This window comes from Falco punctatus (genome assembly GCF_963210335.1).
Source record: "Falco punctatus genome assembly, chromosome: 4".
Taxonomy (NCBI): domain Eukaryota; kingdom Metazoa; phylum Chordata; class Aves; order Falconiformes; family Falconidae; genus Falco; species Falco punctatus.
Genome location: NC_137583.1, coordinates 25830582 through 25844204, shown reverse-complemented (window position 1 = coordinate 25844204; position 13623 = coordinate 25830582). Strand labels below are relative to the sequence as shown.

The following is a 13623-nucleotide window of genomic DNA, read 5'->3' as shown; positions in this document are numbered from 1 at the left end:
ATAAAGATTGGAAACATCCATTGCACTGCACCACTTAAGGGACTGGGGATGTGAGGACAGTGTAATTGGCTGGATGCAGAGTGAAATCCAGGCTCAGCGATTCCATTTTGCAGTTGGCAGCCTTCCCAAACACAGATCAGGGAAAGCAAGTTGGACTAGCTTTAAAACACAGGGAAATTCTTTATCTTTTATAATTTTTTGCTGATTTAAAGGGTAGGATTAAATTCTCATTTAATAACCCCAAGTGCCTGCTCTCCCCTGCTCTGATCACTCTGTGTAACGGTGATAATGCTGGAAAGGCGCTGGGAGCCTGGAGGCAAGGCAGTGAATTTTCTTCTCCTGAGCACAGATCTGATGATTGTTTGCTGCTGCAGCCTGCGAAACAGGCACTGACTGTTTAATCACAAGCCTCAGCATAAGATTTTTCTAGCTGTTTTCCAGGTCTGTTTGGAAGGCAAGCCGAACGCTCTCTGTTAGCAACTTCCAGCTTTGTCGTCTGTGTTTTTTCCTCCTAATTAAGGATCCGACAGAGACCCAAATGTTCCCCGCTAACATAAACAGTCCAATTGACTTAACTAAGTGACTGCTGGGCAGGCATTGTTTTTATGAGTAAGCACTGCCTGTTCAGTACCTTTACATCGGCACCTCTTACCATCGGCTGAGCTATTTTTAAACCCTGTAAATAAAGCCTCTACAGTGAACAAGGAAAGAAGCCTCCTAGCAGAGTAACGCACAGAGCCTCTGTGTTAATGAGAACACTGTTTTCCCTTGTCTGTCAGATCAGCTCATTTAGATTATTTAAGTCAAGTGCAATTTTGAAAACAATCTGTTTCGCTCATGACAGCATCTTCATTCTGTATAATGATGCTGAATGTAACACGCAGCAAAGGGCTATCGACAGCAAATTCTCCACATTCCCAGGCCTGTACTGTTCATAGCACCTTAAAAAAGCAGCCCCTTGCTTTATTTTCCCCAGACATTAAGCGGAAAGTATTTCCTAACATGTCGGCTTTCCAACTCCATGCTGAAGCCTTCATTTTGCGTGAAGCCTTGACAGCAAACTGCAGATAAAGGGGCAGGGTAGAGGGGATGGGAATTGTTGAAATGGCGCCAGCTCGTTTTTAACTATTTTCAGTCAGTACGTTTCTCTGTCTCCTGCAGTTTATTCTCTTGCGCTGATGATATGAAAATCCTAATTAAAAAGTTAACGGGGATCTGAAGATGGGAGGACCCGCATGTGTGCCAGGCTGGCAGGGTGCAGATGGTGGCTGCTGTTGCTGGGAAAAGATATTTGGGGATCACTGCCCAAAAGGGCATGTTTACCAAGTGGTGAAAATGTAACAGCAAAGATCCATCTCTGGCAGCTGCCTGGATGCAGGGCAGGTTGTTTGCCCTTGAATAGTTATATGAATGATTTCTAATTTCATGTATGACCATGGTGCTTTGGAGCCACTCAAATGCACAACAGAAGTGGCTGACAGTCTGACCGCGGTGCTACCACCACCAAACAGCACTTCCCAACCCCAAACCTCCACTGTTTAGCTTAGACCAGAGCGGTCAGCGCCGGGAAGCAGCAGGGCCCGCACCTGTGCTGGGAGACGTGCCCACCGGTCAGGAAGGCTCTATCCTGCACAAGGAGCCTCACCTCCACCCCTTTCCAGCAGCAGGCAACCCCGGCTCATTGCAAAAGTGGGGCTTTTCCTGCAGCCAGCTCTGTTTTTCCCTGCAATCCCTACACACTACAGCTCCTCTGCTCGTCCTCCCACCAGCATGAAGAGGTGCAGGCTGAGCCCGGCTTCTGCCACCAGACATGGGAGACACCCAGACCTGCAGCCAAACACCTCCATCTCTCCAGGGAAAGGAGAGGGGACGGATGGAAGTCTCCATCAGGCCTGGCTGGCAAACATCTCCCGACCCAGTAATCTTCTACCACAGTGAAATGTGCAGGGGGCGTTAGCCTGGGTGGATGTTAGGTGATGCTTATCAACGTGCTGTAACGCATGTGAACGCTGCCTTTCTAAGGGCAGCAGGAACAGGGTGTGGAGGAAGCATCACTAGTGGCATTAACCAGATTCCTCCCAGAGCACTCCTTCCCCGCTTGGGAAGGTGGTGTCCCTAAGGACAGAGAACCCGTGAGGAAGAGAATTGCTGACGTTTCATGTATCGGTGTAAGGATTTATCTACCCTTCAGCCAAAACCAGCTCCCAATGGTTACATGTGCCTTTTTAAATGCACAGGTGTTATTTTGCTGTCCCTTTGCTGGCAGAATCAGAAAGCAGGACCTTAGCAAAGAAGTCCACAGGTCCAAGCTTCAATGAGCACAAGAGTGAAAGGACAAAGAATGAACTAAAAAACTGTAGTAAGCAGGAGAGAAGATGACCCAGAGCTTCGCTCCCAAATAACCTTACGCTCAATAAACACATACTAAAGCTAAAGCCAAGAGTGGGTGGTTAACATTGGACATATTGTGGAGATGACCCCATGGGATTGCCTTGCTCTTAGGAGCAGCTGGGAATCAGAAGGGACAACAGGAGCTCAGAAGACATAGCTAGAGCACAGGCCTCACAACAGTTCCTTGGTGGGCAGCTCCTCTGGGAGCTGCTCACCACCACCCTCCCTTGTTTCTGTTCGGAAGCGGGGACAGCCAGCACAGTTCAGGCGTGTACCGCGCTACACTGTCTTGCCTGTTCCTTGGCTTCTGCAAGGCGACAAGTTGACTGGTGAAATCTGAATTACGAGCAGGTGGCCAATCAACAGGCAGTTCTGCAGCTCTGGCAGGGTTTAAAACAAGGAGATGCTATCTAGTGCTCCTCCTGCCCAGCTGCCATGAGCCATGAAGTACCACTGCTTTGACCAACAGTCTTTCACACAGGTGAAATTCAACCTTCTGTGTCTTCTTGAAGAAAATGTCCTTCCTATCTGAGGGTGCCTGGATTTCTCTGGTGTATCCAGTTCACCAGTCATTTTCGTATGTGTAAGAACTTACCTGAAAGAAAGTGTTACCTGTAAAAGTGGAAGAGGTAAGATCATGATGTTAATGCAAGAAGGAGATGACGGGATAGGTAATACAGGGTTAGTTAATGCAGCAGACTTGCTGACAATGTATAACCAGCTGTAGTATTTACGAGGCAGAATGGAAGCAATCACTGCAGTGGTCTAGTCACTAGGATCACGTGCATAAATAAAATTAGAGAACAATCTAAAATAATAAAGCAAGCTACAAACCTTGACTAAGAATTTTATTGACAGTGGCACAACACGGTTAACCAAATGACGTAACAGGAGTACATAATGCATTTATTAGCCTCCCTAACTGAGGACAGACTTAACAGTAGTCCTCCTACATCAAGCGTAGTGCCTTTAAAGACAGATAAAATGGGGCTGCTGTGAATTAAACAGTACAGGAAGCTGAATCAGACATCAGGAAATAATGGCTTTCAGTTACGCACTACTACATGGCAATCCAAACTTCTTCATATGAAGAAAAATAAACAAGACCAAATTAACTTACAAGTTATTAATAGAAGCTGAGAAACTCATTTCAAATTGTCAGTGCCCTTTTAAGTACATCAAAGATAATACAATCAGTTTATGCATGTGCATGTTGAAGTCACAGCAACGCACACTATTATTAAGCCTCTCAGAAGAAGACAAAAGTACCCTTACCAGCCATGCTGCATTGTCATAAACTCTCATCTTTAATAAAGTAGGATCTTCTTCAGCTGAAAAATACTTTACTCCATTCACGCTGGCAGAAAGACAGTTGATACTACAGCAGATTTCCAAAGACAATTGCTCATTTGTCCAGGGCATTCATTTATTTTACAGGTGAATAAAACAGCCTCCATTTCTTCACTAGCACTAATAAGAATGGTAAAGGCCAACTGAAACTGGGCTGGTAAACGCTTGTGATAATGTGCAAGCTGGGTGCAAAAAGAGAGCAAGAACTTCCATATGCCAACAAAATCTCTTTTCTCAGTAGCTCTTCTAATAGAGCGGACAGGATGATGATTATTTCCATGTGAACCATGGAAGGGAGTTGAGAAGAAAATTAAATTCCTGAACAGTACTGTAGGCACATACAATAACAATTATTCCCTCTAACAGTAGCTGTGCAGATTGCTGGGGCATTTTCAACCGGTGCTTTAGAAGTCAATGCAGGAATGCCAGGAAGCAGCCATCTCAGTGACAGCTTTGCTGTGCACCGAAGTAACCCAGCCCTGCGACCAGACAACATGTATCAAGAGCTAATAAGCTCAATAATATTTTTTTTTTAAGATTGTTTTGCAGAGATGTAGCTACAAGTATGATACATCTTCACTACCGGTGTACCTGATATGGTGTGAATTCCTTTTCAGTTAAGTTTAGGAGTAGAAACCTATTGCCTGTGTTATCAGTTTGCGAAGAGGGGTGCATCTGCATCTTCCTAATTTTATCCTGTAGGCATTGAAAAGTGGAAGTAGAAATCAGCCATGATGTTTTCAAATGCAGGTGTGTTAAACGGACTCATGAGTTTAAAGGCAGTACTGTACGCAAGCTTCTTATTCTTTTTCTTATTGCTGCCGATAACAACACTTCAAAATGCTAAAACCACTTAAAATAAAAAATACTTTCATTCTATTATTTTTCTGTGGACTCGGGTGATGAAAATGAAATAGTTTCACTTCTATTTTGAGGAATTTTCCAGTTCTCACTTTTGCAGTGTTTGGGCTATGAAGACCTCACAGCAGTGCTAGCTCTACCTTCCCCGCAGGGAAATGCCTGTAAGAATGCAGGTCTGTTTACTGTGAATTTTTGCCTGCTCGCAGCTTCGCTCTTTCTCTACATTACTGCTCTGAATTCTCATCATTACCTATCAGTCCTTTGCCTGGTTTGATTTTTCTAAATTAATTTCTGGGATGTTGCTACTGAAGGCAAGTACAGTAACGCGGTGTTTGGCTCATTCATTCTTTGCTCTTCCTTTTACATGTTTGAAGTTAGGCTATCTCTCTGTACTTTTTGGATTACGCTATACTCGCATGAATCAACGAGCTAGGTTTGCAAGTGCTGGGCACTTCGCCGCGCCCTCCCTCCAGGTCAGTGGAAGGGTAAGAGAAAGCTCTTGCTCTATGGTGGTCCTTCACACATTAACACTTCTTTTCCACCAGTCTCGCTAGTTATCGATGCCCCAAAGTTCGGAACAGAGCCGAGCACGCCGGCAGTGCCTGGGCCCTTAGGAAGCTGCCTCACATAGGGAGAAATACGTGTGGAAACGTGTTATGTTACGCCTCGTCCTGCACCGCTCGGGGAAACGGCTGTCCTTTTCTGGAGGATGTTTGATGAGATAGCGCTTGGAATTCCGTGTGTGTTTCCAGGATGACCAACAACTAGAGCGCCACGCCAAAGCCACGGGGGAGCACCTGCCCAGCGGAAGGTCACCCCGCCCCCACGCGCTGCCGCGGCAGCCCCTGCCGAGCTCAGCGCAGGCCCCCCCGGAGCAGCCCTCGGGAAGGGGCTGCCCCGGGGCCGGCGAGACGGCCGCTGGCCTCGGCCTTCCTGGGGGTGCCTCAATGCCAAGGCGACGGCGCTTCGCCTGCCCCGCCCCGTTGCCAGGGCGGTTGCCGCGGCGCCATGTTGGGGGAGCGCGGCGACCCGGAAGTGCTGCCCGGGGCGGGGTTCCCCTTCCTGTGCGGCGGGGCCGGACCCGGCCGGGTTAGGAGGCAGGAAATGGCGGCGGTGCTGCAGCAACAGCTGCCGGGCCCTCCCGCTCCGCAGTGCCGGGCCCAGGCCGCCTAGAGCCGCCGCGCCAGCGCCGGGCCCGGGCCGCAGCCACGCCGGGCCGGACTCCGAGCACTTTACATACATGAGGTAGCGGGCGGGGCCGGGCGGCGGGAAGGGCGGGCGCCGCCGAGCCGAGGCGCCAGCGGGGGCCCGGCCGCCGCGGGCGGGGGAGGGGCCGGGCGGCGGGAGAGCCCCGGGGCGGCCCTGCGGCGGGGGGGGACGCGGCGGCCCGGGCCGGCGGGGCCTGCGGCGGAGGGGGCCGGGGGGTTGCGGCGGGCGCCCCGCGGGAGTGGGCTCGCCCGGGCGGGAGCGGGCGGAGGCGGGCGGAGCGGCGCGGGGCAGAAGCGGTGTTTTCCCCGCGGGGCTGAGCTTTGACCTCCTGCGCTCGGTATTGTTTGCTCCTGCGGGGCTGGCAGCCCTTTGTAGCCGCCGGTCTTTCTGGGCTGATAGGGCACAGAGGGCTGCCTCGCTGCTGCGTTTTAAACAAATCCCCGGGCTGAAGTGATGCAGCAGAATTGTTTTCCTTAAAGTGCCTGAAACGATGAAGTACAGGTTGTGCGGTAGCGAAGGGTAGCTGGTGTTGGTTATGCTCCGCTCGCCTCGCTGTCCCTGGGTAAACATATCATTTGATTACTTGGCAATCTGCGGTCTCCCCGTTTCCTCCTGACAAATCAACATATGGAGCTCAGTGTGTATCTTAACCTCGCTCCAGTTTTATTTTTTGCTTTGTGCTGCATTACTGTTGACATGGAAACCAACATCACTTTCTGTTCCAGAGAATTGGAAGCTAAAGCTACCAAAGAAGTCGAAAGAAAACTAAGCAGGTAAGATGCTCATTTAAATTCACTCCTACAGTTCAGAACAAGAGTTGGCCTTGGGCTAGAAATCATTGTGGGCTTTATCTGGAGCTTTAATCTCATGTTAATTGTAAGGATAAAAACGCCTGAATTTGAAAATGTCCTCTGTTGCATAGAGATATCTGAGCAATTTAGTTATTTCTATAGACTGAACACCTTTTTAGCGTGGGGTTTTTTTTGCATTATAACAATATCAGGTTGTACAATAGAGTTTCTTTAGTAGGGTACGTTTTTGAAGAGAAAAATAACTTACTTTCCTGTCCTGAGTTGTAGCACGTAGCAAGAACTGAAAAATGACAAAGGGTAGATTTGAGTTTTTTTCCTGTGCAGTTTGTTGGGAGGCCAGAGATAGATGGTTTTGGCAAGAAATTTGGTTTGAACTCAAACTGTATGTTGCCGTATAACCATTAGGCCTTTGCCTCTTTCCATGAAGAGTTACGGATGGTGAATTTTCCATTAGCATGTGTTTTTTATTGGAGAACTTTGTAAATGGGCAGCTCTTTTTTTCAATTACCTAGCTCAAGAGTTAAGCGTTATGTTGAATTAAGAATTGTGTCAGTAATGTACATCACTTCTGTATTTAAGAAGTAATTACTTTTGCACCGTTTATTTCTGGTATGGTGACTTTCCTGCAAATATCTACCTCTTTCTGTTTACATTCTTTGTTTTTGACTTTTGTCCTACTTTCTTTTTGTGTTCTCTTTCAATTTGACCTTAAAGGGACTTCTGCTAGCGAACCTTTAAAGGGACTTCTGCAAGGGCCATTATAAATATGCTGAATCCCTTAATGTAACTGGTAGAACATTAGTTTCTAATACCTTTCTTTTTTTCTTATTTACTGTGCCTAATCAGTCTCCAACTTCCAGATCCATTTATGAATACACTGTGAAAACTGATCGGCTTTCCCCTGCTGTCAGTGTGTATCTTCCTTTTCTTTTTTTTGGTAATATGCTTAAGCATGAATAATTTTTCCCATTTTGTTGTTGACATACATAGAATCTTTGAGATATGCTTAGCATACTGCTTTTAAATACAATGTCAAGGTCGTTGTTAAATGGACTTCAGTTGAAGAGAATGATTTCAAATTGCAACACTTTAAGTAATCTGTCCAAAAATGGTACCAAAATGCTGTGAGGAAAAACATAATAAAAAAAGAAATTAATTCATTAGTGTTCTATGGAAAGTACTCAGTGCATACTTGAGTATTATTAATTAATAATTATTTAGATGGATAGGGTGCTAAGTTGAAAATGATATTCTGGTGCAAGTCTTAGTAAGCAGTAGATCTTCACATTTTTATGACCTTAAGGGAGATACCTTGTCATGCTGGCAGGCGTGGCAGATAGTGACAAGAAATGAAACTATAGAACTGCCTGAACTCAGTGCTGTGGGGGGGATGAGGACAAGAACAAGGTTTGCAGAGTAAATTCTGAATGAATGGGTCCTCGTGTTTTCTGACAGACATGTATGTTTTATTCATTGAAAAGGTTCAGAACTGGTTTTGAGTTAACATTAGTATACCAGTTGTTTTTTAGAAACCTGTAGACTAACTGGTTTATGTTAGTGAGCGAGTTTTCATCATGTGAGCACATAGCCTGATAAAACTGTGGCGTGCCTGCTCTGGATAGGCCTGACTAATTGTTTTACTGTTGTAGAACTCAACAGATAGCCCTCGTTCTTTCTCTAATGTCATTTTTTATGTTCTTATCAAATTTGTAGTGACCTAGTCAAATTGCAAAAGTGCAAATATCTTTTCCTGGGAAAGGTAAATAGACGTATGCTATATTTTTTCTTAATCGAAAATTGCATAGTGTATGTATAGACTGTAAAATCCATAGGATGTTGGCATTGCTTCATGTATGTTCTGAAGTCACCTTTGGAGTTTATGCTTATAAATTAGTGGGTAGCAAATAATCTTTTTTTATCTTACTAAGAATATTGGCCTAGACTGTGATTTGCTGTAGGATAACTATTACAGCTTGCTTATCCAGTTGGAGTGATTACTGTTTTAAACTCAGGATTAGCAATTTGGTTTGTTTGGTCTTTTGGAAAAGAATCTTCATTTGGTCTGTGTTCTCTTTAAAATACGTACGTGCCTGGTCCTATGCAAGTATTTCTGGTCTCAAAAGTAAGCATGATTTGTGACAGTAATTCAAATAAATCTATTGCACACTGTATTGTTGCATAACATTCCAAGTTAAATGTCACCTGTTCAGTCTACTGCTGATCAAGAACTGTCCATTATTAACTGAAGAAATGCAAGAGTTAAATTTGATTAAAATCGGGACCAGTAAAAATCACCATTTAGTTCTTCTGATCTAAGAAATAACTTTTTAATTCTGTTTGGTAAACAGGGCTTTCCTGCCTCATTTATGTGGAACTGAGAGAAGGTAAATATTTGAAATATGTTTACAATTTTTCTTTTTTCCAAACATGTGTTTTTGACTGACTTCACAAGCATGCAAATTACGGGGGAGATTCACTCACTGCTTTCATTTGCCTGTGTTTTTGCTACGGAGATTCCATCTGCATTGGTTGCAGACTGTCCATGTTCTGGGAAAACAAACCTTTTACCTATAATCACGTATACCTCTAGATTTCATCCATGTATTCTACTAAGTTACTACTGTACAATTTTATTTTTTCTTCACTCTTCCATGTTAGAATAATTACCATATTTCCATGAGGCTTTCCTTACTTGCTGTAGAAAAAAAGTGAGATGGCTCAATGGTAGAGGCGTAGAGAAACAGTGAGAAATGTAGTTTCTGTTCATATTTAAGCACTTGATTTTCTCTTGGGGTTTTTTGGGGTGTGGGTGTTTTCCTGATAAATCTCTTATGGGAAGAGTTTACTCCAGAGAGACAGCGTTCTATTCATACTTTCCAAGATCTTTAGAGATATTTAGGAAAAATTATGCATTCTGTTCTCCTCTACACATGGTTTTCCAGGTCATGCGTAACTGTCAGGTTGTCCCCATAACATAACTTGCATTTACCTTTTCTTTTTCTGGTCTTACAGCAAACCTGTTGTGCAGTGTGTTTCTTGACTGTGTTAATAAAACTGAAGCAGTCTAAAGTATGGGTGGTCATATGGTTAAGATTCTGGACTTGAAGAATCTTTGGGTTTGTGCATCTGTTACAGATATCCTATATGACCAGTGTGATTATGGAGAAGCAGTTTAATCTGCCTTTGGCTTCCCATTTGTTAAATTAAGATAGGGGTTATTTATTGCTGCTACTGAAGTCTTGTGTATTTAGATGATAAACTTCTTGGCGAAGACATTTTTGTATGCTTATGTAGAAGTGAACATCTCAGATGAAACCTCAGGGTGAAACTGTAACACACACTGTTCCAGAAATACGGCATATTTATAGTGCTTGTAGTTTGGAACATAGCTCTGTCGAGCTAGCTTCTGTATTAGGAAAATGGGAAAGGTGAGTGTATTCCAGGTAATCAGTAGTGGTAGACATGGTAGTCGGAAGTCTATCGCTGTACTTTTAAGGTGATAATTCAAAGACTGAGGTATTTAAAAGCAAAAAAGAATGTAGCTGACATGCATTCATTGATTAAATATTCATTGAAGTAATTGTTTCAGTTTTTAGCTTGGCAACACCTTTTCTGTATGTTAATAGCTGGAAAGCATTAACGCCATACACCACATCTGTAAATAAGTATTTTTGTTTTGTTATCAGTGCCTGAGGCTTTCCTTGCTCCTGTGTAATATGCTGAGTGGTTTTAGTTGCCAGAGCATTTCCATTGAAGGCACTGGTGGGTTTTGTTGTTTTGTTTTTTTGTTGGGTTTTTTTTGTTAACTTCAAAGTACTGGTTTCTATTCCATAAACTTGAAGAGTGATCCTTTTGGTGTAGTACACTGTTTTGTGGGAAGCATTGATAAAGGAGTTGGAGGGTCCATTTTTAGTAAAAATACACATCTTGTAATTGATTCTTGTATAATGATGGCTTAGTAGAAAAGCTAGCTGTTTATTTTATAGAAACTGAGAAATATTTTCTATTGGCAGTTGTATGTAATTGCATCATTTCATAAAATGTAAAGATTGGGGAACTTGTCAGAATATAGAAAAATTAATCAAAACTTGGTCTCAGCAATATGTTTGAAAGTCTGGAGGCTATCAGACATAGGTTGAATAAGTAGTGCTGCCTGCATGTTTGCTATCTTTGCAGCACTGTAAAAGACCTTTCAGTTTCAGATGCTTAGATGTGATTACCTGCCAGTGTTCCACCTGTAGCATTACAAGTTAATTTATAACTAGAAGAAAAGCAAATGGTAGAAAGGACTATATTTACTTTCCCCAAAATTTATTTTCTGTATTTGTCACTGGAAATCTTGGAGTGGTTTCAAAAGCCACTGTGTATAAGCACTTCTAATTCCTACTTTTATGTTTACTCCATGTAGTATATGGGTAGAAGATAAAAATTCATTTTTATCTTTTTATCTTCAGCTACTAACACAGGGCCCTAAGAGGCTGGCTAGTTGTTTAACCGGTCTCCCTTGTCCATGCCCCTGCGGGACCTTCTGCGCGCTGTTGGTTGAGACTGGCGCAGGGCTTGGTCGTTGAATGTGTTCAGCATGGGGGGCCATCGCAACCACACAAAACCAGTCTTTGAAGTGCTTCAAAGGACACCTAGCATGCCGTACCTGAGGGAGAATCCCTTCACAGCCCCGAGGCTTCTGAGAGCATTGGTTGGTGATGGAAGCAGTCTTTAAAAATGTGCTAGCTCCATCTTGTGGGGCAGCGACTTTAGTGTGGGTTGAAAGTGGGTTTTGAAGGTGTCTGCTTGGCTAGCAAACACTGTACCTGGCCATTGGTAACCCTGCCGGCATCTTCAGCAGCATTTGGGAAGAGGCAGTTCTGTTAGCGCTAGCTTGAAGAGTCCAGAAAGCCAGCAAATGCAGTTCTGTTGCGTAGGTGGTTTGGGTTTGGTGAATGCTAGGTGACTGGCATTAACGGTGGGTGAATGGCAGCTTGTTTTAGTTTGGTGTGGAAATTTGCTGTGTGCAAGTAATACATGCTTTCGCTCGAAGATAAATATTGAGTTCAAATCATAATAATGCAGTGCTATGTCTGAGATCTTAATTTGTGTCAGAATTTTTCTTGTAACCATAATTTCCTCAGTGAGGTGACTAGAATTGTAATTCTGTTGTGGCATAACATGTTTCCCTGTTGTGTATTATAATAGCAAAGATAGCATGCTGCACAGACACTAATTATTCCATCCTCGGTATGTCTTCCAGGGAAAACATGGGTGTACTTGATCCTCCTCCTCTGTAACACAAGAACAGGGTTTAAATATATCTATTTCGGCCCAGATACTTTTACAATGCCCAGCTAGAGCTTGTGATATCAAATATTAATGCAAATTTTTTCAAGAATTAAAGTAATAAGTAAAATATATTTTGATACAAATATTACCTGGAATGTTTACATCTGGAGCATTGCAGCTTTTTTCTAGTTCACAAGCCAAATAACAAATCAAGCCATACAAAAATAAAATTAGCACTGTCAAAACTTCAGACAAAGAAGTAAAAATGACTGCTGACTGTAGAAGTAAGAATGTAGTTGCTTTTCATTTAATGGCATGTGATTGTGATGGTAATGAAGTGAAAGACTTCATCTCAAAAATCACCCAGAACTGCAAAGTGCTTTCTGTCTTGCCAGTGATACCTGTCCTAGAAGATTAAAAAGTACTTCCCTTTTTTTTTTTTTTTTTTTTTTGGAAATGTCTTGAGGAAAGTATTTTGGTAGTTTGTTTCTCCTCTTACACAAACAAGAATTGTGCTGAGGTACACAATTGGAGAAAAAATATTTTAAAATAATTAATGGTAAATATTTATCTGACAGTCTGCTTAAAATTATGCTGATAATAGCAGCTTCTACTTGCATGTTCTCAGAGCCATCAAATGTGCAGTCTCTCCTGAGATCAAGATCCATTTATATTTGGTCTCACTTGAAAATAAAGCACCTTTCAAGTTAAGCTGTTTAAGATGAAGGCCTTTGTCTCAAATGTGAATTTTGTATGGTGTATTTTATTTTCAGTTGATCTAAATTGAAAAATAAGGTTTGCATTTCTGCTAAGACCATTTAACCTTGAACAAGCTAATCCAATTATATAGGAGGAAAAGGAAATTCCCTGTACATGTGTTTTAGTGAAAGTTGGATGGCTGATAGGGGAAATAATAGAGGTCTGTTTATATATTCATGTTATGAATCAGAATTATCAGTCATTGCTTTTTGTTTGGCCAGCTGATGGACCAAGCGTGCTGCTACAAACACTTCTGCCATACAAGGTCAATGGATTTAATCTACCTGGATGTAGAGAAAAACCCAGAAATAAATTTGTTAATTTTCTGGCTTTGTCTTTTTGCTGTGAGACTGGTTACTTTACAGCAAGTAACAAACACCATAAGAAACGTGAAGCTGCTGCTAGTCTGTACACAAAGAATAATATAGCAAGAATAGGTTAGCTATTAAAGTCTAAGATGATAAATGGGAAATACTACTTAACACTTCTGTTTCTGGAGGAGTAGCATTAAAAATGTAGCTTGTTTGTTATATGTTCTAATGAGTGTTGGAATCTGAGGCATAAATACTACCATTTGCTGTCTGTTGAGAGGGCCGTGTATTACTGCATTAGAAAGAATAAAGGAAACTTGCGCTTTCAGCTGTCAGAGATGGAAATTCAGGAGTTCTGCTTTAGACTGTGATGACTTAATAAGCAACTCTGAATTTGTATTTCAGGTTTATGTTTATGTAAGAGGGTAGTGGGAACAGGACTGCCTTTCTTGAAAAAGTCAGTTTTCAGTGAAGAACGTGGGCAGTAAAGGCTTTACTACTGTTGTTACTTAATTGTACAATGGGTTCGTTTTGCTTTCCAGTCACTGAGATTTAACATTATAATGGTAATCTAATACTCTTTTAAAAACTTGTCATGAACTACAGGTGGGTAATTTTTTTTTTCAGGGATCGCCTAGGATCCTGATACTGAT

At 42.7% G+C, this 13623-nt stretch overlaps 1 protein-coding gene across 4 annotated transcripts in view; it reads left to right on the top strand.

The window, feature by feature from the left end:
- The first annotated feature begins 1850 nt into the window (after window positions 1-1850).
- TNRC6A (trinucleotide repeat containing adaptor 6A) overlaps window positions 1851-13623 on the top strand; it is a 56421-nt gene continuing 44648 nt past the window's right edge. Inside the window, exons 1-3 of one of the 4 annotated variants that reach the window (XM_080384401.1) lie at window positions 1851-5847; window positions 6537-6584; window positions 8972-9007. In XM_080384401.1, the coding sequence (XP_080240527.1) occupies window positions 5843-5847; window positions 6537-6584; window positions 8972-9007 (89 nt within the window). In that variant the 5' untranslated portion in view covers window positions 1851-5842. Of the gene's footprint in view, window positions 5848-6015; window positions 6585-8971; window positions 9008-13623 lie in introns of those variants that run through there. The other 3 variants (XM_080384402.1, XM_080384403.1, XM_080384400.1) reach the window with 3 other exon arrangements.